The following is a 26481-nucleotide window of genomic DNA, read 5'->3' as shown; positions in this document are numbered from 1 at the left end:
CGCCCCTCCAGGCGTCACGCCGCGGTGTCGATAGGAAAATGTCAGGCCGTTCGGTGAGAGCCGAGACCCGAAGCCGGGCCAAAGATGACATCAAAAAAGTGATGGCGGCCATCGAGAAGGTCCGCAGATGGTGAGCGCTAGTGCTGAGTCAGTAAAGTGAGCGCCACTACCGGACTAGGTGGGTGAGGGACTCGCTCGTTTAGAAAGGACCTCGGAGCCGGCAAATAACTTGCCAAGGGGGATCAGTTGATTGGCCAAGCGTCTGAGTGACGTGACCAGAAGCCAATCAGATGCCTCCTGTGTGCGGCTGAGCTGTCACCATGTCTCCTGTTAGTAGCGGCGGGGCGTGTCTGGGCGGCAGGATTCTGGTTGGAGGACACGAGCAGGAAGGAGATTCCGTGATTGGATAAACAGATCTCTGCGCGAAGGGTCTTATCCTGTCAAAGGAATCCGGTGCGTATGGTTGCCATGGGAATGGGCCAGAGAAGCAGACGAGGGCAGTATGGCCGCGATTCATTTGCATATTGATGACGTCATGCACTTTTTTTTTTATAGTTGTGGGTTTGGTCATGGTGACCACATGTGTGATAGGTATGGCCCCGCGGAACATGCGCAGATGCGTCACTGACACATGTCAGGCACTGGCTCCTTCTCCCAGTAATCATGGAGTCAACACAAAGCGTCACCCGGGTCCTGCCAGCCAGTCAGGTGATGCCACCTGTAGCTGGCAGGAAAGCTGACCCGATGTATTACTGATGGGCGACCTCCTCCTCTCACACCCCCATGTCTATAGTATATGCGATAACCCACTGATCACTGGGACCCCCAGCAGTCCTCTAAACAGATCTCGGGAGCCCCTCTAGAATGGCGTCTATGGGACTGCTGGAGAAAGCCGAGTCCAGCGCTCCACTATTTCCAGCAGTCCTATGGCAACGAGCGGAGATCCAGCGCTCCACTGTTTCCAGCAGTCCTATGGCAACGAGCGGAGATCCAGCGCTCCACTGTTTCCAGCAGTCCTATGGCAACGAGCGGAGATCCAGCGCTCCACTGTTTCCAGCAGTCCTATGCCAACGAGCCGAGTCCAGCGCTCTACTGTTTCCAGCAGTCCTATGGCAATGAGCGGAGGTCCAGCGCTCCACTGTTTCCAGCAGTCCTATGCCAACGAGCCGAGTCCAGCGCTCTACTGTTTCCAGCAGTCCTATGGCAACGAGCGGAGGTCCAGCGCTCCACTATTTCCAGCAGTCCTATGGCAACGAGCGGAGGTCCAGCGCTCCACTATTTCCAGCAGTCCTATGGCAACGAGCGGAGGTCCAGCGCTCCACTGTTTCCAGCAGTCCTATGGCAACGAGCGGAGGTCCAGCGCTCCACTGTTTCCAGCAGTCCTATGCCAACGAGCAGAGGTCCAGCGCTCCACTATTTCCAGCAGTCCTATGGCAACGAGCGGAGGTCCAGCGCTCCACTATTTCCAGCAGTCCTATGGCAACGAGCGGAGGTCCAGCGCTCCACTGTTTCCAGCAGTCCTATGGCAACGAGCGGAGGTCCAGCGCTCCACTGTTTCCAGCAGTCCTATGGCAACGAGCGGAGGGCCAGCGCTCCACTGTTTCCAGCAGTCCTATGGCAACGAGCGGAGGTCCAGCGCTCCACTGTTTCCAGCAGTCCTATGTCAACGAGCGGAGGTCCAGTGCTCTACTGTTTCCAGCAGTCCTATGGCAACGAGCGGAGGTCCAGCGCTCCACTGTTTCCAGCAGTCCTATGGCAACGAGCGGAGGTCCAGCTCTCCACTATTTCCAGCAGTCCTATGGCAACGAGCGGAGGTCCAGCGCTCCACTATTTCCAGCAGTCCTATGGCGACGAGCGGAGGGCCAGCGCTCCACTATTTCCAGCAGTCCTATGGCAACGAGCGGAGGTCCAGCGCTCCACTGTTTCCAGCAGTCCTATGGCAACGAGCGGAGGTCCAGCGCTCCACTATTTCCAGCAGTCCTATGGCGACGAGCGGAGGTCCAGCGCTCCGCTGTTTCCAGCAGTCCTATGGCGACGAGCGGAGGTCCAGCGCTCCGCTGTTTCCAGCAGTCCTATGGCGACGAGCGGAGGTCCAGCGCTCCACTATTTCCAGCAGTCCTATGGCAACGAGCGGAGGTCCAGCTCTCCACTATTTCCAGCAGTCCTATGGCAACGAGCGGAGGTCCAGCGCTCCACTATTTCCAGCAGTCCTATGGCAACGAGCGGAGGTCCAGCGCTCCACTGTTTCCAGCAGTCCTATGGCAACGAGCGGAGGTCCAGCGCTCCACTATTTCCAGCAGTCCTATGGCAACGAGCGGAGGTCCAGCGCTCCACTGTTTCTAGCAGTCCTATGGCGACGAGCGGAGGGCCAGCGCTCCACTATTTCCAGCAGTCCTATGGCGACGAGCGGAGGGCCAGCGCTCCACTATTTCCAGCAGTCCTATGGCAACGAGCGGAGGTCCAGCGCTCCACTGTTTCCAGCAGTCCTATGGCAACGAGCGGAGGTCCAGCGCTCCACTATTTCCAGCAGTCCTATGGCAACGAGCGGAGGTCCAGCACTCCACTGTTTCTAGCAGTCCTATGGCGACGAGCGGAGGGCCAGCGCTCCACTATTTCCAGCAGTCCTATGGCAACGAGCGGAGGTCCAGCTCTCCACTGTTTCTAGCAGTCCTATGGCGACGAGCGGAGGGCCAGCGCTCCACTATTTCCAGCAGTCCTATGGCAACGAGCGGAGGTCCAGCGCTCCACTGTTTCCAGCAGTCCTATGGCAACGAGCGGAGGTCCAGCGCTCCACTATTTCCAGCAGTCCTATGGCGACGAGCGGAGGTCCAGCGCTCCACTATTTCCAGCAGTCCTATGGCGACGAGCGGAGGTCCAGCGCTCCGCTGTTTCCAGCAGTCCTATGGCGACGAGCGGAGGGCCAGCGCTCCACTATTTCCAGCAGTCCTATGGCGACGAGCGGAGGGCCAGCGCTCCGCTGTTTCCATCAGTCCTATGGCGACGGGCGGAGGGCCAGCGCTCCACTGTTTCCAGCAGTCCTATGGTGACGAGCGGAGGGCCAGCGCTCCACTATTTCCAGCAGTCCTATGGCGACGAGCGGTGGTCCAGCCTGTGTACTCCAGATGGGTTCCTGAGACCTGTTTTCAGGATTTGTGGGGACCCCAGTTGTTGGACCCCAGTGATCAGTATGACAATATTCCCTATCCTCAGGAGAACTTATTTTGGGATTAGCCTTTTACGTGGTTCTTTTCGATCCCGCTTTTTGGAAGGGAAGTGTAGCTCGGACCCCTGCAATGATCTCATGAGCGCTGATTGGTCGGAATGTCGCACTTTATGCTGTATTGAAGGATTAAGGCTACTTTGACACTAGCGTCGGAATCTCCCCGTTGCAATGCGTCGGGGAGAGATTCCGACGCTAGCGTTTAGCGCATTGCACAATGGAGGCAACGGATGCATTTCTCTGGCGCATCCGCTGCCCCATTGTAAGGTGCGGGGAGGTGGGGGCGGAGTTCCGGCTGCGCATGCGCGGTCGGAAAAAGCGGTCCATCAGGAGCAAAAAACGTTACATGTAGCGTTTTTTGCTTCCGACGGTCCGCAGAAGCACGACGCATCCGTTGCTCGACGGATGCGACGTGTGGCAATCCGTCGCAAATGCGTCGTCAATACAAGTCTATGGGGAAAAAACGCATCCTGCAAGCACTTTTGCAGGATGAGTTTTTTCTGCAAAACGACGCATTGTGACGGATTGCAGAAAACGCTAGTGTGAAAGTAGCCTTAGGAGTAAACTTTCTTCTTGATGTTTCATTTTTAGCCAGCAGATTGCACAATTGACCCCTAAGACGTGCTCGGCTGTAGCCTATGTTTTCTGTTGACTCCATACCGTGTGCGCTCCTTAGAAGTCTATTGTGCGATTGATAAGGGTCCCATGGTGAGAAAGTGTTCTGAAAGCTACGCAAGTCACTGAGCAAACAGGGCGTTTCCAAAACCAAATAGTTTTATTTTTATGAATCTTAACATACTAAAACAGGTTAAAAACAGCAGAGGGAAAAAAAAACTAAAAACTGCAACAACAAAAAAGTTACCTTAATTATCTAAGGCTTTGTTCACACGTGCAGTAATGATCCAATAGAATGGATCCAGCAGCAATCTGACGGCAAGAAAGTTGTGCAGAAATAACTTTTTAGTCCGTTTTTTAAATAACTGATCTCTGCAGGATCCATTTGTTTAACACTGAAGTCTATGGGAAAGGATCCGTTAATTCACCATCCGTTTTCTTCTATATCTTACGGATCCAGCAAGTAAAAAATGGATCCGACGTTATCCTAGAATGAACACTGAGGTTAGAAATGGCCACAGCGGACGTAATCGCACACTGCATGCATGGATGACCACAGAATTACCGTCCTCGCGGATCATGTACTGTACTGATGTTGTTTATATTTCAGGGAGAAGAAATGGGTGACGGTTGGTGACACGTCCCTGCGGATATTTAAATGGGTCCCTGTTATTGACGGAAGAGATGTGCGTATATAACAAAAAATTAAAACTGGAGTTTATGGAAAATATTTTTTTATTGTATTTATTATTTATTTTATATTTACGGAGTCAATGAGTCTAACGAAAACTTTGTCCTGTGATCCTTTTTTAAAGGGGTACTCTACTGTTTTTTTTTTTTATGTAAACTGGCTAAATTAAAGGGGTTTTCTGTGATTTTAAAATCCTCCTTTCGAATCCTGTGGACTCCTCCGGTCCCGCAGCTGGTCACCCGGATTACAATGCTATAGTGATGGAGGGGGCATAGAGTCATTATTTGTTCTCAGGAAGAAAACCAACATAATAATCTTAAAGATATGATCCCCGGCCAACCAAAATAAAAATGTTACTCAGTAAAGCCCCATTCACAGGTCCGAGTTTCACATACATGTACTGTCCGTACAGAGAAATGTCCGACTTTGCTGCAGTATGTGAATAAAAATCGCTCATTCAAGTGATCCGAGTTACATCCGTGCACTGTCTGCTTTTCTCTGACTAGTTGCCAGAAGACGCTTAAAAATACAGAAAAACTGGCAGACGGTAAAATCGGATACTTGAGAAATAAAACCTGTATGTGAATGGGGCCTTAGAGAAACAAAAGGTTTGCTGGCCGTGAAAAGGTTTCATATCTACAACATTATTACCGTACTTTATAATCGGGGAACGGCAGATACATTAGCCCATGTGCGCAGCGGCTATCCATCGTCTTATATGTAGGAAATGTAATCTTCATCTTCTCTATTTCTCATCAGAAAGAGAAGGTGAAAGGAAATGCCACTCTGGAAAATTCTTCATCCACTGCCAACTCCTCGCTTCTGCTGGAATTTCAGGGTAAGATGCATGTAGTACAAAGTAAGAAGAAACCTGGAAAACTTGCCAGCATCTGTTTAGATACATTTGAAAAGCTTTTTCTACTGTTCAGTAACTTTTTTTTTTTTAATGGAAATGGCCACTTAATACTGCTTGGTATTTGCCCTCCTCTATGGCCGAGCATCTCCTTTCTCATTATTGAAAAAAATATACAGTACAGACCAAAAGTTTGGACCCCCCTTCTCATTTAAAGATTTTTCTGTATTTTCATGACTATGAAAATTGTACATTCACACTGAACGCATCAAAACTATGAATTAACACATGTGGAATTATATACTTAAAGTGTGAAACAACTGAAATTATGTCTTATATTCTAGGTTCTTCAAAGTAGCCACCTTTTGCTTTGATGACTGCTTTGCACACTCTTGGCATTCTCTTGATGAGCTTCAAGAGGTAGTCACCGGGAATGGTCTTCCAACAATCTTGAAGGAGTTCCCAGAGATGCTTAGCACTTGTTGGCCCTTTTGCCTTCACTCTGCAGTCCAGCTCACCCAAAACCATCTCGATTGGGTTCAGGTCTGGTGACGGTGGACCCCATCACTCTCCTTCTTGGTCAAATAGCCCTTACACAGCCTGGAGGTGTGTTTGGGGTCATTGTCCTGTTGAAAAATAAATGATGGTCCAACTAAATGCAAACCGGATGGAATAGCATGCCACTGCAAGATGCTCTGGTAGCCATGCTGGTTCAGTATGCCTTCAATTTTGAATAAATCCCCAACAGTATCACCAGCAAAGCACCCCCACACCATCACACCTCCTCCTCCATGCTTCACGGTGGGAACCAGGCATGTAGAGTCCATCCGTTCACCTTTTCTGCGTTGCACAAAGACACGGTGGTTGGAACCAAAGATCTCAAATTTGTACTCATCAGACCAAAGCACAGATTTCCACTGGTCTAATGTCCATTCCTTGTGTTCTTTAGCCCAAACAAGTCTCTTCTGCTTGTTGCCTGTCCTTAGCAGTGGTTTCCTAGCAGCTATTTTACCATGAAGGCCTGCTGCACAAAGTCTCCTCTTAACAGTTGTTGTAGAGATGTGTCTGCTGCTAGAACTCTGTGTGGCATTGACCTGGTCTCTAATCTGAGCTGCTGTTAACCTGCGATTTCTGAGACTTATCCTCAGAAGCAGACGTGACTCTTGGTCTTCCTTTCCTGGGGCGGTCCTGATGTGAACCAGTTTCTTTGTAGTGCTTGATGGTTTTTGCCACTGCACTTGGGGACACTTTCAAAGTTTTCCCAATTTTGTGGACTGACAGACCTTCATTTCTTAAACTAATGATGGCCCCTCGTTTTTCTTTACTTAGCTGCTTTTTTTCTTGCCATAATACAAATTCTAACAGTCTATTTAGTAGGACTATCAGCTGTGTATCCACTAGACTTCTGCACAACACAACTGATGGTCCCAACCCCATTTATAAGGCAAGAAATCCCACTCATTAAACCTGACAGGGCACACCTGTGAAGTGAAAACCATTTCCGGTGACTTCCTCTTGAAGCTCATCAAGAGAATGCCAAGAGTGTGCAAAGCAGTCATCAAAGCAAAAGGTGGCTACTTTGAAGAACCTAGAATATAAGACATATTTTCAGTTGTTTCACACTTTTTTGTTAAGTATATAATTCCACATGTGTTAATTCATAGTTTTGATGCCTTCAGTGTGAATGTACAATTTTCATAGTCCTGAAAATACAGAAAAATCTTTAAATGAGGGGTGTCCAAACTTTTGGTCTGTACTGTATACGTGTGTGAGTGTGTGTATGTATGTGTGTATATATAGAATGCGTTGAGAACAATAAAACATAAAAATGATCAATGTAAATCAAAATTAATATTCCATGGAGGTCTGCATTTGGAATACTTAAAATCAAAGTGGAAAATCAAATTAAAGGCTGATACAACTTCAGTGGAAATACCAAAGACAAGGAAATGATGCTCAGTAGTGTGTGTGTGGCCTCCACGTGCCTGTATGACCTCCCTTTAAACACCTGGGTATGCTAAGGTGGCGGATGTTATCCTGTGGGATCTCCTACCAGACTTGGATTAAAGCATCAGTCAACTCCTGGACAGTCTGTGGTGCAACGTTTCGTCGGTGGATGGAACGAGTCATGATGTCACAGATGTGCTCGATTGGATTCAGGTCTGGGGAACAGGCGGGCCCATCCATAGCTTCAATGCCTTCATCATGCAGGAACTGCTGACACATTCCAGCCACATGAGGCCTAGTATTGTCATGCATCAGAAGGAACCCAGGACCCACTGCACCTGCATATGGTCTCTAAATGTGTCTGAGGATCTCATCCCGATACCTAATGGCAGTCAGGGTCCCTCTGGCTAGCACATGGAGGGCTGTGCGGCCCTCCAAACAATTTCCTTCCCACACCATTACTGACCCACTGCCAAACTGGTCATGCTGGAGGATTTTGCAGGCAGCAGAACATTCTCCACAGCGTCTTCAGACTCTCACGTTTGTCACATTTGCTCAGTGTGAACTTGCCCTCATCCGTGAAGAGCACAGGACGCCAATATCAAATCTGGCAATCTTGGTGTTTTCTGGCAAATGCCAATTGCCCTGCACGGTGTTGGGCTGTCAGTACAACACCCACTTATGGACGTTGGGCACTCATAAGACCCTCATGTAGTCTGTTTCTGACAGTTGGAGCAGACACATGAATGTTAGTGGCCTGCTGGAGGTCATTTTGCCGGTTTTTGGCACTGTTTCTCCTTGCACAAAGGAGGTAGTGGACCTGCTTCTGGGGTTTTGCCCTCCTACGTCCCCTCCATGTCTTGGTGTACTGGCCTGTCTCCTGGTATCTGTTCCATGCTCTGGACATTGTTCTGACAGACACAGCTACCCTTCTTGCCGCAGCTCTCATTGATGTGCCATCCTGGATGAGCTGCACTACCTGAGCAACTTCTGTGGTTTGTAGATACCGCCTCATGCTACTGTACAGGACCTCTAGGGGCGAAAGCAATGACAAAATGCAAAAGTGACCAAAACATCCGAAAAGGATGAGAACAGAGGAATGGTCTGTGGTCACCGCCTGCAGAATCACTCCTTTATAGTGGTTGTCTAATTGTCTATCATTTCTACCTGTTGTCTGTTCCATCTCCACAACAGCAGGAGAATTTGATTCACAATTAGTGTTACTTCACAACTGGAAAAGTTGATTTCACAGAATTGTGATTAACTTGAAGTTACATTGTGTTGTTTAAGTGTTTATTTTATGTTCTTTTGAGCTGTGTGTGAGCTGCTACACATCAGTGCCTTCATCTTAGAAATCGTTATATACCTTTATCGGAATGTGATGTTAAGGTGCCCATTCACATTAGATATAAGACGGCTAAATCTTTTGATTTCTGCAAGATTAGATAGTTGGCCAATGTGTATGAGGGTCTCTTTATTATCCACTGATCTGGCATATTGGATGTCAGTCTACCCGATCCTTTGTTCCCGCAAGAGATCATCTGATGCATGAGTTCCTGAGCATGTATCTGTATAGGACTGTTGGGGTGTGAAGGGTTGAATGAACAAAATTCTAAGGTTAGTGGCCACTTTTAATTCAGGATGTTGAATGAAAGTACCCAAATACCTACATTATAAGAAATATGGCAAAACCTGGCGTGAACGACCTCTGATGTTCTTGTGAAAACACATGAAAGCTGAGCTTAGCGCTCATGTGCATGGGGGAGTCTGGAGAAAAGATGCAAGCCAAACATTTGATCGGCAAACAGCTATCTCATATGTATGACCAGCTTTTGTGCAAGTTCTAATGCATGCAAGCAGTACCCGCAAGCCTCTAAGGGTATGTTCACATGTTGCTTACAATCCCCACATTTTTGTTGCATTTTTTTGTGTGCTTTTTTTTGCAACATTTTTATATTGAGTTCTTTTGAATGGGTGAAAGGTGCTGCAAAAAACGCTGAAAGAGTTGTCCTGCTACATCTGGGCAAAAAAATTCAGAAGGCCTCAAAATTCCACTTGGGAAATAAAACCCTGCAGTGTGTGCATGAGATATCAGAAATGGCATTGATTATGCTGGTATGGCAAAATGCAGTGTATTTTACACAATAAATACACTGAGTAACGTACTTGGCCAAAATGCCATGTGTGACTATACCCTAAGTGTACAGTGGCTCCTCAGATGTCGCCATTGCTTGGGCTTTTCCAGTTTTCTAGGTATTTAATTGACTGGACTTTTAACATTCTGTTCATGAGGATGTTTATTTCCTTGCAGATGAAACCAGTAACCAAAGTTCCTTGTCTGATGTATATCAACCAAAGGTGGAGAGCAGCACCTCCAGCCCAAGCCCGACACATAGCGAGTCACCTAGTCCTGTGCACACAGCGGACTCCCAGCCCCCAACACTGGGACAGGAGAGTCTGGATGGTAAGGACACCTGACGTACCACGATGTGTGCTGTCACCGGAGAAACCAGTGCCATGTCTAAGAAATATATATATATAGATCTTTTGGGGGGGCTGTTATATGTACAAAACATGCTACAGATAATATAACTGTATCTTCCAAACTTCTTCTGAAATGTAGCACATGTTGGATTGCAAATTTTTCTATGACTAGCCGTGTATTGGCAGAACGTGGCTGAATCACTTTTTTCTATAATTGTATAGTTATCGTTTCATTTTTTGTTGACCTTTCTAGCACTTGGAGGCATCCAAGTCTCTGATTACTAGGTAGAAACATCTAATGTACCATAGATTTAATTAATTTATTCTGCAGCTTATAACTGGCAATAAACCTGAATATATCTTTTTGCTGCGTTATGTGATTTCACACCATTACATTCTTGACAAAATACAGAACTTTGTAAGCAAGGGTCGGACACATCTGTCACTCAGATAGTCCTCCATTCCAGCGTGTTTTCTACCTGGGTTCCACTAAAGGTACCGTCACACTGAACGATATCGCTAGCCATCCGTGACGTTGCAGCGTCCTGGCTAGCGATATCGTTCAGTTTGACACGCAGCAGCGATCAGGATCCTGCTGTGATGTCGTTGGTCGCTGCAGAAAGTCCAGAACTTTATTTCGTCGCTGGACTCCCTGCAGACATCGCTGAATCGGCGTGTGTGCCGATTCAGCGATGTCTTCACTGGTAACCAGGGTAAACATTGGGTTACTAAGCGCTGGGCCGCGCTTAGTAACCCGATGTTTACCCTGGTTACCATCGTAAAAGTAAAAAAAAAACAAACACTACATACTTACCTTCCGCTGTCTGTCCCCCGCTGTGCTTCAAAATCATATGAAAAAAACTCAGTCTAAAATGGTATAATTTTATTATTAAAATTAAGGCAGACAGACACGCCTACAAAACCAAACACTAATCAAAAACAACCAAAAACGTGAAAAAAATGTGCACCAAACGAATAAAAAACTAATGGGGAGACCTAGATCACTCTACTCAGGCCACTAGTTTGCCCCTGCCTAGCTGCGGAGGTAGACACCCTAGGGGGGAGCGTTATGGCGCCCCCGCTCCTCGATGACTGTCCCTAGGGGCCCTACAAGACCCTACGGCCACTAATGTAAGCCACTACCCACACACTAAAGGGCCCTCTAGCGCTAGACAGAAAGATACTCTTCTAGGGATGGCCTAGTTCCCACCAGTAATACGCTATATACACACACACACACACACACATATATGGCGATATAGATGTCACAATGGTATAATTATTCACAGCGGCCCCAAGATACTATGCACAGTGTAAATACACTTATAGACAAATCCAACCTGATCATCTAAGCATATATATTTTTTCTCTCATGGGCTAACATTTATACTAGTGTGGGTAAAGATCAAGATAATTCCAGCCAAATTAGCTCAATATCATGCATGGGTAGTATCTCTGCTACCTCACTCCAATATCCCCACACTATTTTAAGCAATGCTAGCAGTAGCCCATATATAGCAACAGGATAAGGCCATGAATACTCATCTGAGCCGCTGTGTATCACCGACCGCCATATGAAGAACACGCCTCAACGCGTTTCGCCTCTGCAGGCTCATCAGGAGGCCAGATAGACCGATATCTTGTGTCACATCAGATTGTGGATAGCTGAATGCCCTATGCCGCACAACTCCCATTTATATCTGCCGCCAATATCAGACACATGAAGCGCCTCCTCACTACTTCCTGTAGCGTCTAGTGGATTGTATTGCGCATGTCCGCATCCCCCACGCGCAGAGCGAGCCGCGATATCCCGCTTCTGCGCATAGAGCCGCTGGAGCGTTAATGCGCATGTCCCCGGAGTCGACTATCACATCACTTCACAGCGCATGCTCCGGAAACACGGGGCGTGTGCTGCCGAGATACCAGCTGTGCCGCTCAAGCGTCCTGCATTCCAGCGCATGCCCAGTGAGCCGGTCTTACTTTGTCACCACCGCGCACGCTCCAAAAACATTGGGGCATACAGAGACACCACGTCACACCGGAGCTTTTTAGTGTAACGCTAAGTTACTGCGCACACCCAGCTCCTCTCTACCTCTATTATGTACGCTCACACATACAATGTTAACGCATGCAGAGCAAGTATACCCCTTGATAAATACTGGTGACGTGACCCGGCTCCACACTGATGCACAGCCTAAGAGGGAGGGATCGCCGTGCTCCCCCCCACTCCCTACAATGACCGTGTTTCCGGAGCATGCGCTGTGAAGTGATGTGATAGTCGACTCCGGGGACATGCGCATTAACGCTCCAGCGGCTCTATGCGCAGAAGCGGGATATCGCGGCTCGCTCTGCGCGTGGGGGATGCGGACATGCGCAATACAATCCACTAGACGCTACAGGAAGTAGTGAGGAGGCGCTTCATGTGTCTGATATTGGCGGCAGATATAAATGTGAGTTGTGCGACATAGGGCATTCAGCTATCCACAATCTGATGTGACACAAGATATCGGTCTACGTGCGGGGGAGAAAACAGCTGACCACACCACCGCTCCTCCGACCATATGCAGGGAAACTCACAGCTTGCAGCCAGCCGGCAGACTCGAGGTGCTCAGCCGAGACAACGTCCATAAATCATGTAGCAGCAAAGAAGAAACTTGGCAGCACTCACCGATCTTCTGACAGGTCTTTATTACACAACTTCACGGCACGGGGGTGTGTACAAGGAGTGGAGGAGTGTTCACCTGCTCCACTCCTTGTACACACCCCCGTGCCGTGAAGTTGTGTAATAAAGACCTGTCAGAAGATCGGTGAGTGCTGCCAAGATATCGGTCTATCTGGCCTCCTGATGAGCCTACAGAGGCGAAACGCATTGAGGCGTGTTCTTCATATGGCGGTCGGTGATACACAGCGGCTCAGATGAGTATTCATGGCCTTATCCTGTGGCTATATATGGGCTACTGCTAGCATTGCTTAAATAGTGTGGGGATATTGGAGTGAGGTAGCAGAGATACTACCCATGCATGATATTGAGCTAATTTGGCTGGAATTATCTTGATCTTTACCCACACTAGTATAAATGTTAGCCCATGAGAGAAAAAATATATATGCTTAGATGATCAGGTTGGATTTGTCTATAAGTGTATTTACACTGTGCATAGTATCTTGGGGCCGCTGTGAATAATTATACCATTGTGACATCTATATCGCCATATGTGTGTGTGTATATAGCGTATTACTGGTGGGAACTAGGTTATCCCTAGAAGAGTATCTTTCTGTCTAGCGCTAGAGGACCCTTTAGTGTGTGGGTAGTGGCTTACATTAGTGGCCGTAGGGTCTTGTAGGGCCCCTAGGGACAGTCATCGAGGAGCGGGGGCGCCATAACGCTCCCCCCTAGGGTGTCTACCTCCGCAGCTAGGCAGGGGCAAACTAGTGGCCTGAGTAGGGTGATCTAGGTCTCCCCATTAGTTTTTTATTCGTTTGGTGCACATTTTTTTCACGTTTTTGGTTGTTTTTGATTAGTGTTTGGTTTTGTAGGTGTGTCTGTCTGCCTTGCTTTTAATAATAAAATTATACCATTTTAGACTGAGGTTTTTTCATATGATTTTGAGGATTTATACCTCGTGCTTACTGGATCTTTTTTTGAGATTAATAGTGATAGCTCCCCCGCTGTGCTTCTCTGCACTGGCTGTGAGCGCCGGCCAGCCGGAAAGCACAGCGGTGACGTCACCGCTCTGCTTTCCGGCTGGCGCTCACAGTCAGTGCAGGAAAGCACAGCGCCGGGGACAGACAGCGGAAGGTAAGTATGTAGTGTTTGTTTGTTTTACTTTTACGATGGTAACCAGGGTAAACATCGGGTTACTAAGCGCGGCCCTGCGCTTAGTAACCCGATGTTTACCCTGGTTACCGGCATCGTTGGTCGCTGGAGAGCTGTCTGTGTGACGGCTCTCCAGCGACCAAACAGCGACGCTGCAGCGATCAACATCGTTGTCGGTATCGCTGCAGCGTCGCTGAGTGTGAAGGTACCTTAAGACCATTTTTACACTATCAGTATTTGGTCAGTACTTTACCTCAGTATCTGTAAGCCAAAACCAGGAGTGGAACCATCAGAGGAAAAGTATAATAGAAACACCACCTCACTTCCCTGGGACACACCATACACGCCGTTCCTCCTACCTACAGAAAAACCCTTGAAAAAGGCCATAAAGGCTGAAACGTCAGGATATTGTCTTCTGTTGTATTCATTTTCGGCTGTGAATTCCCAGAATAAGGTTTCACTTTTATTCATCAAAAAAACCTTCTTTATCAATTATGAACTGTTAATATCACCAAGTATAAGAAAAATCAGCCGCACTCAAATGGTTGAAAGTTCAGCAAACTGTGTAGTTTCTTTATTAACACAAACAATAAACATCACCAAGTGCTTTTTAGGAGGTAAATGGGTGGCGGACTATTCAATTCGGGTAACGTTTCGACCCCAGCGGGTCTTTATCAAAACCTCACTTATGCCAAAGAGGTAGAGGAGAGGAGAAAGAGCCGAGTTCCCATAGGGCAGCTCTGGTGACATCACCCACCAGGCGGACTTGCTTCCACACAACTCCACCAGAGCTGCCCTATGGGAACTCGGCTCTTTCTCCTCTCCTCTACCTCTTTGGCATAAGTGAGGTTTTGATAAAGACCCGCTGGGGTCGAAACGTTACCCGAATTGAATAGTCCGCCACCCATTTACCTCCTAAAAAGCACTTGGTGATGTTTATTGTTTGTGTTAATAAAGAAACTACACAGTTTGCTGAACTTTCAACCATTTGAGTGCGGCTGATTTTTCTTATACTTGGACTATTTTGTTCATGCCTGCACCAACCTAGTGACAGTGTGCACATCTTTTTCCTGGATTTGGTTAATATCACCAACACGGAGAGCTCAAGATTGTTCTACAATATAATAGAAACACGTCACCATTTCTGTATTTATCACCCACTCCTGGTTTTGGCTTACGAATACTGAGGTAAAAAACTCACCAAATACTGAGCGTGTGCATGTGGCATTATACGTTTTACTTGGATTAATGCCCATGTTTGCCTGTAATAATGACTCTGGGAACATTTCACATTTTGAAAACAAAAGCACATAAAAAAAAAAAGGTTAGATGTGATTGTTGGTATGTCACCGATACCTCAGTACTATACTTTAGGGTTTAAAGGGTGATTCTGGCACCACTCATTTCTGCACCAGAACAGGGGAGGTGCTAAGAGCATCACATCTAGAGAAATCTGACAGAACACGGGCTTGACGCCTACTCATCATACATGTGTCCTGGCTGATTTGTACATATGTTGTCATAATGCGGGTTGTGAACATCGCTGGGATAACCCTCTAATGCCTAAAATATCACAGGAAGAACATGTTGCCTCATCTCACTTATGATTGAAACAAGCTCTACTGACTACCTGACAAAAACACTCAAAGAGGTTGTCCATTACTAGGACAACCCTTTCTTGATCTAAATGTTTGGGCCAGATGAAATAAAAATGCCTGTACTCCTCTCTCGTGCCGGCGATGTTCCAGCAGTATCTTCACTTGCGGTCCTGGGGCTCTCGTGCGATTGTCATGACACGTGACCCCGGCGCCCATTCAGCGCTGGCGTCACTGTTTCCGCCTTCTGATGTTTTGAACATGAAGAGGAAGTCAGGTCTGCAGCTGATCTCTCAATGCTGGAACAGCGCCGTAACGGGAGGGGAGTATAAGCTTTTTTTTTTTTTTAATTTTGTCGGCCCAAAACATTTAGATCAAGAAGGGCTTGTCCTAGTAGAGGACAACTTCTTTAAAGGTATGTGAACATATATGATGTTAGCATATCCACATATTTTTATTTTTCTATAGGAACTCCCTGGAGGTTTTATATGAAGCGTCTTTTCTGGTATCTCTTTGGACTTTTTTTTAACAGTCTATGCATAATGTAGTGCCTGCTTTCTAGTAGAAAACACCAGAAGAATTGACCGGTCACTTCATCTAAACCGGTGTTCCCCAACTCCAGTCCTCAAGAACTTCCAACAGGTCAAGTTTTCAGGATTGCCATTTGGTTTGTACAGGGGATGCAATTCTTACCTGCCCAAGTACTGCAATTATCACCTTGTGCAATACTAAGGCAATCCTGAAAACATGACCTGTTGGTGGCTCCTGAGGACTGGAGTTGGGAACACTGCTCTAAACGATGCGCAGCTTTCGAACTGTGAAGCAGTTAACATAAGTGACAAAAACTGAACTGTATGCACAGCAAGTTGTTTTGTCATTGCTCTAGATATGTTTATTTTTTTTTCTTAGCATTTTCACCTAAAAAAACAAAACTCCATTTGCACATATCCTAAACGAATCCACATGATTCAGTTGACTCAACAAAGGCCAAAACAATGTGCTTTGGTCCTCTCTGTGTCCAGCACAGGTTAGTATATCACACAGATGAAAATAAAAAGATCCACATGAAGGTATTCAGTAAAAACAACAAAACTTTCAGGTTTTCCCAGAATTGGGACACCCCGGGAGTGACAAATGCCACTATATGGCAAGTATTTAACAAGTAAGTTAATCAAGGTGCAAAACCTGATAAAAGCTGAGTCTTCCACTGTCCTCCATCCTTATGGTATGTGCACACGTAGATGGAACCTCTGCGGATTTTTCCGCACCTTTTTTGAGAAATCCGCAGGTAAAAAGCACTGCGTTCTACCTGCGGATTTACCATGGGTTTTTGTGGGGAGTTCACATGCGGTTTTACACCTATGGATTCCTATTATGGAGCAGGTGTAAACCGCTGCGGAATCTGCACAAAGAATGAACATGCTGCGGAATAAACATTGCAGCGTTTCCGTGCGGTTTATTCCGCAGCATGTGCATTGCGGATTTTGTTTTCCAGAGGTTTACATGGTACTGGAAACTCATGGAAAACAGCGGCGGATCCGCAACGTCAAAACCGCTGCGGATCCACAGCAAAATCCACAACGTGTGCACATACCCTTACTATCATCCATCCTTACTATCCAGGTGTCACGTAAACTGACCTTACTTGTGGTTACTAATGATCAGACCTGTACGTTTGTAGCTGCGGTTTGGTTGATGACCTGTGTATGTTTTCCAGAGCCCTCTGTGCCTGCTTCTGAAGTAGCGGATGAACCCCCTACTCTGACTAAGGAGGAGCCCGCTTTATCTGCTGCTCAGGTACTAGATCGTCTCCCATATTAATAGAAGGAGGGTTTTGGGGATTATTTCAGTTCATCCAGAACTTAATTTGTACCTCTCAGGCTCACATTAGTCTCTAGCCCCTTTACCCCCAAGGGTGGTTTGCACGTTAATGACCGGGCCAATTTTTACAATTCTGACCACTGTCCCTTTATGAGGTTATAACTCTGGAACGCTTCAACGGATCCCAGTGATTCTGAGATTGTTTTCTTGTAACATATTGTACTTCATGATAGTGGTAAAATTTCTTCGATATAACTTGCGTTTATTTGTGAAAAAAACGGAAATTTGGCGAAAATTTTGAAAATTTCGCAATTTTCCAACTTTGAATTTTTATTCTGTTAAACCAGAGAGTTAAGTGACACAATATAGTTAATAAATAACATTACCCACATGTCTACTTTACATCAGCACAATTTTGGAAACAAAATTTTTTTTTTCTAGGAAGTTACAAGGGTTAAAATTTGACCAGCAATTTCTCATTTTTACAACAAAATTTACAAAACCATTTTTTTTAGGGACCACCTCACATTTGAAGTCATTTTGAGGGGTCTATATGGCAGAAAATACCCAAAAGTGACACCATTCTAAAAACTGCACCCCTCAAGCTGCTCAAAACCACATTCAAGAAGTTTATTAACCCTTCAGGTGTTTCACAGCAGCAGAAGCAACATGGAAGGAAAAAATTAACATTTTACTTTTTAGTCACAAAAATGTTCTTTCAGCAATAATTTTTTTAATTTCCCAAGGGTAAAAAGAGAAAATGGACCTCAAGAGTTGTTGTCCAATTTGTCCTGAATACGCTGATACCCCACATGTGAGGGGGAACCACTTTTTGGGCACTTTTTTAGCATTTTCAAGCTAAAATTGGCTGGAATTGAGATCGGACGCCATGTCGCGTTTGGAGAGCCCCTGATGTGCCTAAACAGTGGAAACCCCCCACAAGTGACCCCATTTTGGAAACTAGACCCCCTAAGGAACTTATCTAGTTGTGTCGTGAGCACTTTTATCCCCCAAGTGCTTCACGAAAGTTTATAACGCCCGGGCGTGAAAATAAAAAATCCTATTTTTTCCACAAACATGATGGTTTAGTCCCCAATTTTTTATTTTCTCAAAGGTAAAAGGAGAAATTGGACCCCAAAAGTTGTTGTCCAATTTGTCCTGAGTACGCTGATATCCCATATGTGGGGGGGAACCACTGTTTGGGCGCATGGCAGGGCTCAGAAGGAAAGGAGCACCGTTTGACATTTTCAAGCTAAAATTGGCTGGAATTGAGATCGGACGCCATGTCGCGTTTGGACAGCCCCTGATGTGCCTAAACAGTGGAAACCCCCCACAAGTGACCCCATTTTGGAAACTAGACCCCCTAAGGAACTTATCTAGGTGTGTGGTGAGCACTTTTATCCCCCAAGTGCTTCACTAAAGTCTATGATGCCCGGTGTGAAAATAAAAAATTCTATTTTTTCCCCCACAAAAATGATCTTTCAGCCCCCAATTTTTTATTTTCCCAAGGGTAACAGGAGAAATTGGACCCCAAAAGTTGTTGTTGAATTTGTCCTGAGTACGCTGGTACCCCATATGTGGGAGAAAACTACTGTTTGGGCACACTTCGGGGCTCGGAAGGGAAGTAGTGACGTTTTGGAATGCAGACTTTGATGGAATTGTCTGCAGGCATCATGTGCCATTTGGTGAGCCCCTGATGTGCCTAAACAGTAGAAACTCCCCACAAGTAACCCCATTTTGGAAACTTGACCCCCTAAGACACTTATCTAGGTGTGTCGTGAGAATTTTGAACCTCCAAGTGCTTCACTAAAGTCTATGATGCCCGGTGTGAAAATAAAAAATTCTATTTTTTCCCCCACAAAAATGATCTTTCAGCCCCCAATTTTTTATTTTCCCAAGGGTAACAGGAGAAATTGGACCCCAAAAGTTGTTGTCCAATTTGTTCTGAGTACGCTAGTACCCCATATGTGGGAAAAAACTGTTTGGGCACTTCGGGACTCAGAAGGGAAGCAGTGACGATTTGGAATGCAGACTTTGATGGACTAGTTCTGAGGGGGTCATGATCCGTTTGCAGAGCCCCTGATGTGCCTAAACAGTAAAAAAACCCCACAAGTGACATCATTTTGGAACATAGACCCCCAAGGAACTTACTTAGATGTGCCCCCTCTTTGGAACTAATCTACTGGTTCCTGTTAAGTAAATTAGTAGTGCATGGAGGTGTGGTACAATTTGAAGCAGTCCTTCATACACAGGCCAGGTTTGTCGGGGCAGGTGTCGCATTGATAGATGGTGTCCTTGCGTACTCCTCTTTTGTAGCACACTCGGCACCTTTTTTGCGGCTTACTTTTTCTATCAGTTGGCGGGACCACCCCCGAAAAATGCTGACCTGGTATGATACGAGCACCCTCAGTTCCGGAAGTACTGGGGCCCACTCCTTCCCTCATGCCAAATATCAGGGCCTTAACCACTACCTCCTGGAACTGAAGGTACGACGTATCAGTGTGTCGTGCACATCGTAACAGCAGGAAAGCGTTGAGCATTGCCATTTGTACGATGTACACGGACAGCTTTTTGTACCACACCTTGGCCTTCCTCAAAGCACTGTACGGTTGGAGGAGTTGATCGGAGAGATCAACGCCCCCCATGTTTTTGTTGTACCCCAGTACACAGTCCGGTTTGCAGACCTGTGTTGAGGTACCCCGTACACTGCTGAGGGCACTGCCATCACCGTGTATGGTGGTCAAGAGAAGGACATCCCTCTTGTCCTTGTACTTGACCACCAGCAGGTGGTCGCTACATTGGGCTTTGCTCTCACCTTTTCTGAGCATCTGCCCAAGTAGCGTCTTCGGGAGGCCTCTCTGAATTTTGCGGACAGTACCGCAGGCTGCGGTACCTCGCGCAGAGAGGGATTTGTAGAGTGGGATGCTGGAATAAAAGTTATCGGTGTAGAGGTGATAACCTTTATCCAGCAGTGGGTGCACCAAATCCCACACAATTTTCCCACTCACTCCCAGGATGGAAGGACACTCAGGCGGTTCAATCCTGCTGTCCTTCCCTTCGTACACTCTAAAGCTGTAGGTGTACCCTGAGGTACTCTCACACAGCTTGTAGAGTTTGATTCCGTACCTGGCCCTTTTGCTGGGCAGGTATTGACGGAATCTGAGCCGCCCCTTAAAATGAACCAAGGACTCATCCACACAGATGTCCCTTTTGGGCACGTACACTTCAGCAAACTTTTTGCTGAAGTGTTCGATGACCGGCCGAACTTTGTACAAACGGTCAAAATTGGGGTCATCTCGTGCGGGACACCGTGCATTATCGTTGTAATGCAAAAACTTATGGATGGCCTCAAAACGCGTCCGAACCATGACCATTCGGAACACTGGAGTGTTATATAAAATATCTACACTCCAATATTGCCGAACTTCTGGCTTCTTCACGATCCCCATATGGAGGACCAGGCCCCAAAACTGCATCATTTCAACTGCGTCCACAGGAGACCAGTTAGAAAATGATGAACGGGGGTTTTGCTCCAAAAATTCTCGAGCATACAAATTAGTTTGCTCCACCATGAGGTTAACGAAAGCCTCAGAGAAAAAGACTTTGAAAAAGTCTATTTCTGTGAGGCCGGTGGTGTCAAACTTGATTCCTGATTCTGCCACAAAATCAGGAATCAGTGGCTCGTAATTTTCGGGGGGCGAGGTCCATATGGGGTCCGAAGAGGGTCGCGCTGGTTCATTTTCAGGAGTGGGCGCTGCCTGATCTTCTCTCCTGGGGCGTCTGCGTGGCGGTTCCGCAGGACCCAAGGAGGAAGATGAGGAGGAGGAAGAGGATGAAGAATCTGAAGAGTAAAGGAATGTGGGATCCTCTCCCTCGCTATCAGTGTCGGAGGCAAGGAAAGCATATGCCTCCTCCAATGAATAGCGCTGCTGGGACGAACGGGACATTTTTTGTGTGATTATGGTGCTTGGGTGTAATATTTATTGATAACTGTGTACGTGTGGTGGGGGATAGTGTTTGGTGCAAACTATTCTGAAAGGAAAAAGCTAAAGGGAAAAAAAATACCTGTAAAAGGAAAAGTCTAAAACAGCAGGCCCTAGCTCTGATAAGTGAACTGCGTCACTTATCAAAGTTCGGCGGCTGCTGGGTGTGTGAACGGGGATGTGTAAAAAAGAAATGAAAGGCACGGGTTCAGACGCAGCGGCGGGGTGCGTGGATGGGGATGTGGGAAAAAAAGAAAAGAAATGAAAGGCACGGGTTCAGACGCAGCGGCGGGGTGCGTGTACGGGGATGTGGGAAAAAAAAAAAAGAAATGAAAGGCACGGGTTCAGACGCAGCGGCGGGGTGCGTGGATGGGGATGTGGGAAAAAAAAAAAAGAAATGAAAGGCACGGGTTCAGACGCAGCGGCGGGGTGCGTGGACGGGGATGTGGGAAAAAAAAAAGATGAAAGGCACGGGTTCAGACGCAGCGGCGGGGTGCGTGGATGGGGATGTGGGGAAAAAAAAAAAGAAATGAAAGGCACGGGTTCAGACGCAGCGGCAGGGTGCGTGGACGGGGATGTGGGAAAAAAAAAAAAGAAATGAAAGGCACGGGTTCAGACGCAGCGGCGGGTGCGTGGACGGGGATGTGGGAAAAAAAAAAAAAGAAATGAAAGGCACGGGTTCAGACGCAGCGGCGGGGTGCGTGGACGGGGATGTGGGAAAAAAAAAAGAAATGAAAGGCACGGGTTCAGACGCAGCGGCAGAGTGTGTGGACAGGGATGTGGGAAAAAAAAAAAAGAAATGAAAGGCACGGGTTCAGACGCAGCGGCGGGGTGCGTGGACGGGGATGTGGGAAAAAAAAAAAGAAATGAAAGGCACGGGTTCAGACGCAGCGGCGGGGTGCGTGGATGGGGATGTGGGGAAAAAAAAAAAGAAATGAAAGGCACGGGTTCAGACGCAGCGGCGGGGTGCGTGGACGGGGATGTGGGAAAGAAAAGCGAGCACGAGTGTTGATCGGTGAACTGCGTCACCAATCAACGCTCGGCGGCTGCTAAATTTGGGCACGGACGGACGCGGCGCAAAGTGGGGGTGGAGGGGGAAGGGGAAGGGGGGGAGTGAAGTAAGATCGGGCCGGGATCGGGGATGAACACTTACGGTTGTAGTCTCTCTTCTTTCTTCTGTCTTCTTTCTTTAGCAAGAATTGTGGTGTCACAGGCTACTGTGGCACCACAAGTCTCAGCACAGGAGGGGATCTGTCAGCGTGACCGCTCTTCAGGAATCCTCACCAAGTGTGAGGATTCCTGAAGAGCAGTCAGACAGGTCAGGGACAGGTGAGACAGGTCAAAGAGCGGTCACACCGCTGCTGTGACCTGTCATTGGTGGGATCGAATGATCACATCGATCCCACCAATCAGAGGTGGCCCTGGTGACGCCGGTGTCGCTAGGCACCAGCCTATGATCGGAGCTCACAGCAAGTGACCGGCAGGTCACCGGCAGGTCACCGTCAGGGCACAGCGCGGGCACACCGCTGCTGTGCCCTGATTGGCAGAGCTGCAGGAGGTGGTGGGGGAGGTGGCAGGCAGATGAGGCTGGATTTCCAAGCAGGGCACAGCGCGGTAACACCGCCGCTATGCCCTGCGATCGATGTGATCGTTGATCGCGCCGATCCGGTGGGACTGTTCCTGATTGGCGCTATCGACGATCACATCGATCGCGCCAATCACAGCTGCAGGATCCGGAGCCTTCCTCAGCTGCCCTGCGGCTCCGGATCAGGCACTTTCAGGCAGGGCACAGCGCGGTAACACCGCCGCTATGCCCTGCGATTGGCGCGATCGATATGATTGTCGATCGCGCCAATCCGGGGGTTTTGGCCGGTGCCTGGGTTGCCAGGCACCGGCCCCAGGATCGAGTACATCGGTACTCGATCCTAGCCTGGAACCTCACTGTTTCAGCCAAGGTGATTGGCTGAAACAATGAGAAAGGCTGTGATTGGCTGTTCAGAATTGAACAGCCAATCACAGCGATCGGGAGGCGGGGGAGGGGACGCCATACCCCAGGATGCCGAGGTCATCTTCCCTGAGGTAAGATGGCGTCGGAATTTTAATGTGATCACCGCGACTTAAGTCGCAGTGTCGCATTAAAGGGCATGACGTACTATCCCGTCCCTGGTCATGGGGGCCCACCCCACCTGGACGGGATAGTACGTCTGATGTCAGAAAGGGGCTAGACACACTTTTTTTTTTTTCTCCAGTGATCTATTTCACACCTGCCACAATGGTATTCGTAAAAATGAAAAAAAATTATCGGATGCAATCGCAGCATGCTGTGATTGTTTTCTCATGCCAAATCTGCATGAGAAAAAAAATCTCAGATCTGCACTGTCCCATAGAATATCATTGGTCCGAGTGCTATCCGAGAAAACTTGGCCATTATAAGCCAATACGGGTGAACCCTTAGGGTATGTGCACACGTATTCTTGAGGTCTGCAGATTTTTCCGCAGCGGATTTGTGAAAACCGCATGTAAAAGGCACTGCGTTTTATCTGTGGATTTCCTGCGGAATTACCGCGGATTTACTGCAGTTTTTGTGCTGATTCCACTGCGGTTTTACACCTGCAGTTTTCTATTATGGAGCAGGTGTAAAACCGCTGCGGATTCCGCACAAAGAATTCACATGCTTCGGAATGTAAACCGCTGCGTTTCCGTGCGTTTTTTTCCGCAGCATGTGCACTGCGGATTGCGTTTCCCATAGGTTTACATTGTGCTTTAAACGCATAGGAAGCTGCTGCGGATCCGCAGCAAAATCCGCAGCGTGTGAACATAGCCTTAAACTCAGACTGGATGAGCAGCTTGTATGTGCAAAGCTTTGATTCAGTGGTAATTGCTTTGCCGCGGACCATTTTTTGGAGTGTATCACAGAGAGTTTACATTGGGACAGCTTTAATTAATAAAATGTGCAGATCAGAAGGTTGAGGAAAGCACAAGTGCAAAAGTAAATGTATGGAAACACTTGTGTAAATAATAGAATTTTTTTGTATGAGCGTTTTGATACCGCAGGATGAATTCTGATTGTGAAATCTATTCTTCATACCCCAGGCAGAAGATCCGGATGAGCCTGGGGCGCCGCCATTGAAGAGAGCGTGCCCTGATGTGCCTTCCCATCCTCACACCGCATTGAAAAGCTAGTGCCAAATGAATACACTTCTAATGATTTTGCCTTAGATGACAACGCTTGCACTGGAGGCTGGAAGTCGTGCAATTACCTTTTTAAAGGGAGGGAATGATAACACGTCTCACCGAGGCCCAGTCCAGAATGCAAAGTGATAGAGTAATAGCCTACTCCGTTAATCACAATCATCACAGGTACCATATGGTACTAATGCTTGGATCATTTCCATGAGATGCCACCGCTTATTGTGCCATGTTCCTGCTTTTTGTCAGCTGGCCATTACTAAATGTACCATGTCACAGCTTACCTATTCTTATATGAAGTCTGCATAGCCTACACAATCATTACTGGTTACGAGAACAATGATTAAAGCACATGTATAAAACGCCGCTCCCTGCCATGTGTTGAAGGCCTTTACAGGACTTGGTCAGGGGATCATCATGGCGCACTGGCCGAGTGCACAATCAGATGCCATGATTTTATTTCCAGTAACCTGTAAAGGGGTTTTCCACACCAAGCACTTATAAATTATTAGATTTCTAATCCAGATTCTAAGATTACACAGCTCCATTCCTAATAGAAAACCTATAGAGAACTTCTATAGTCTATGTTTATATTCCATGTTCTTTTTTTTTTTTTTTTTTAGTATTGAGGATGTTGGATGTGTTTGATTACAAAGATATTTTTAATAAATGAACCAACCTGTTTCAGGAGGTCTCTGAGATTTATTTGAAAATTAAAAAAATATATATTTTGTAAAAATATGAAAATTACAGAGTTTGTTGATATCTTAACGATTGCAAATAAAGTAAACAATCTGAACAAATATGATACAAATCATGCTACTTTCTAATATAAATTGTAATGGGAAATAAGGAAGAAATGGTGATAAAGGAGCAATGCACTTCATCAAGATAGGGAAAAAAACAAAAGTTAAAAAGTGGCCAAAAACTCAGTAGTGATACGAAGAGAGACGGCAGGACACCGCCAAGGCCAATGATTGGTCACATGTTGTAGACGACACAACTCCACTGCCGCCATGTTAACAAGGAGCTGGTGCTGAAACAGTAAGGGTTTGACAGATAAGTAATTCCTATTTTCCCTACACCCTGACAGGAATGTACAGTGACAGTATCCGCCCCAGTAAAAGGAAACCTGCAGAATAGAAAGGCGGGACCTCTCCATACACCTCAGTGTGGTTTCCTGTTCCTGAGGTAGGAGACCTACAACCCTGCGAGGAGAAGTTGGTAGATATCTGGAGTAATTTCTTTAGGAGTTGCAAAAGGTGTCCCCAGGATATGCAGTCAACGGTCCCATGGTCCATTGATGGAGTCTGCTATCCTTCCGGGCATTTACTGGAATGGAGAGGTGACGCTGTTCTACTATCGGTGGGCCACTTCCGAGCTCAGACGTCTGAGCCGGAGGTGATTTAGCACACTGGCGAGTGCGCATTCAGAGGTATGACGGTGCTTCCCAGGCTGAGGAGTTCACCCAGGGCACATGCACACTGCCAGACCAACCTCTTCCGGAAGAATGGCTGGATATATTCAGCAGCATCATCTTTTCCATCAACTTCTCCTTCACCTTATTCATCTTCTTCTTCACCTTCTTCGTATTTTTTTTTTTACATTCTTCATATTCTTTTTATTCAACTATTATTCTTCTTCATAATCAACTTCTTCATCTTCTTCATATTCTTCTTCTTCATCATATTCTTATTTGTGACAGCCAGGCCTTCCTGTAGTTATCTATAAAAGTTTGAAGATTACACCTTCTATTCTGCCTGTCACAAAAGATTTACAACAGGATTTGTCTGCGTTCAGTTTGGCCTGCAGCAGCAGGTTTTTTCCAGGGGCAGCACGAGGTCCACCCCCATACACTGCTTAGTCTTCTTCTGCTTATAATTTAGATAATATCTTTTGCTCTGATTTTTAGTCTTATGCTTAATGTTCTTCTGCTTTTTGTTCTGCAGCTTCTTGTTCTTCTGCTTCTCGGTCTTCAGGGTCGTCATCTTTAGGGTCTTGAACTTGGAAATGTAGCAGAAGGTACAAGAGCAAAAGACACTGCCGAGAACCAGCTGACGGTACTGGAACCCAGATGGCTAGCCAAAGGTACAAAAGCCAATGGAACATCCGAGGACCAGCTGACGTTACTGGAACCCGGTTACTAAGCAGGAGGTACCCGTGCCAGAAAGCATTACCAAGGACCACCTGACGTTGGTGGAACTCGGACACCCAGAAGGAGGCACCTAAGCCAAAGGCTTTGCCCGGAACCAGTTGACGGTACTGGAAC

General features: G+C 47.0%; 1 protein-coding gene across 1 annotated transcript; it reads left to right on the top strand.

Annotated features, from left to right (window-relative positions):
- Nucleotides 1–24899, top strand: BCL7B (BAF chromatin remodeling complex subunit BCL7B). Its single transcript, XM_069761394.1, has 6 exons — nucleotides 1–130; nucleotides 4446–4521; nucleotides 5286–5364; nucleotides 9638–9790; nucleotides 16937–17016; nucleotides 24117–24899. Exons 1-6 carry the CDS (start codon nucleotides 39–41, stop codon nucleotides 24204–24206), a joined length of 570 nt encoding a protein of 189 aa, XP_069617495.1. The 5' UTR covers nucleotides 1–38; the 3' UTR covers nucleotides 24207–24899.
- The last annotated feature ends 1582 nt before the right edge of the window (nucleotides 24900–26481 follow it).

Source organism: Ranitomeya imitator, chromosome 3, assembly GCF_032444005.1.
Source record: "Ranitomeya imitator isolate aRanImi1 chromosome 3, aRanImi1.pri, whole genome shotgun sequence".
NCBI classification, from domain to species: domain Eukaryota; kingdom Metazoa; phylum Chordata; class Amphibia; order Anura; family Dendrobatidae; genus Ranitomeya; species Ranitomeya imitator.
This window is presented reverse-complemented; position numbering and strand designations above follow the sequence as displayed.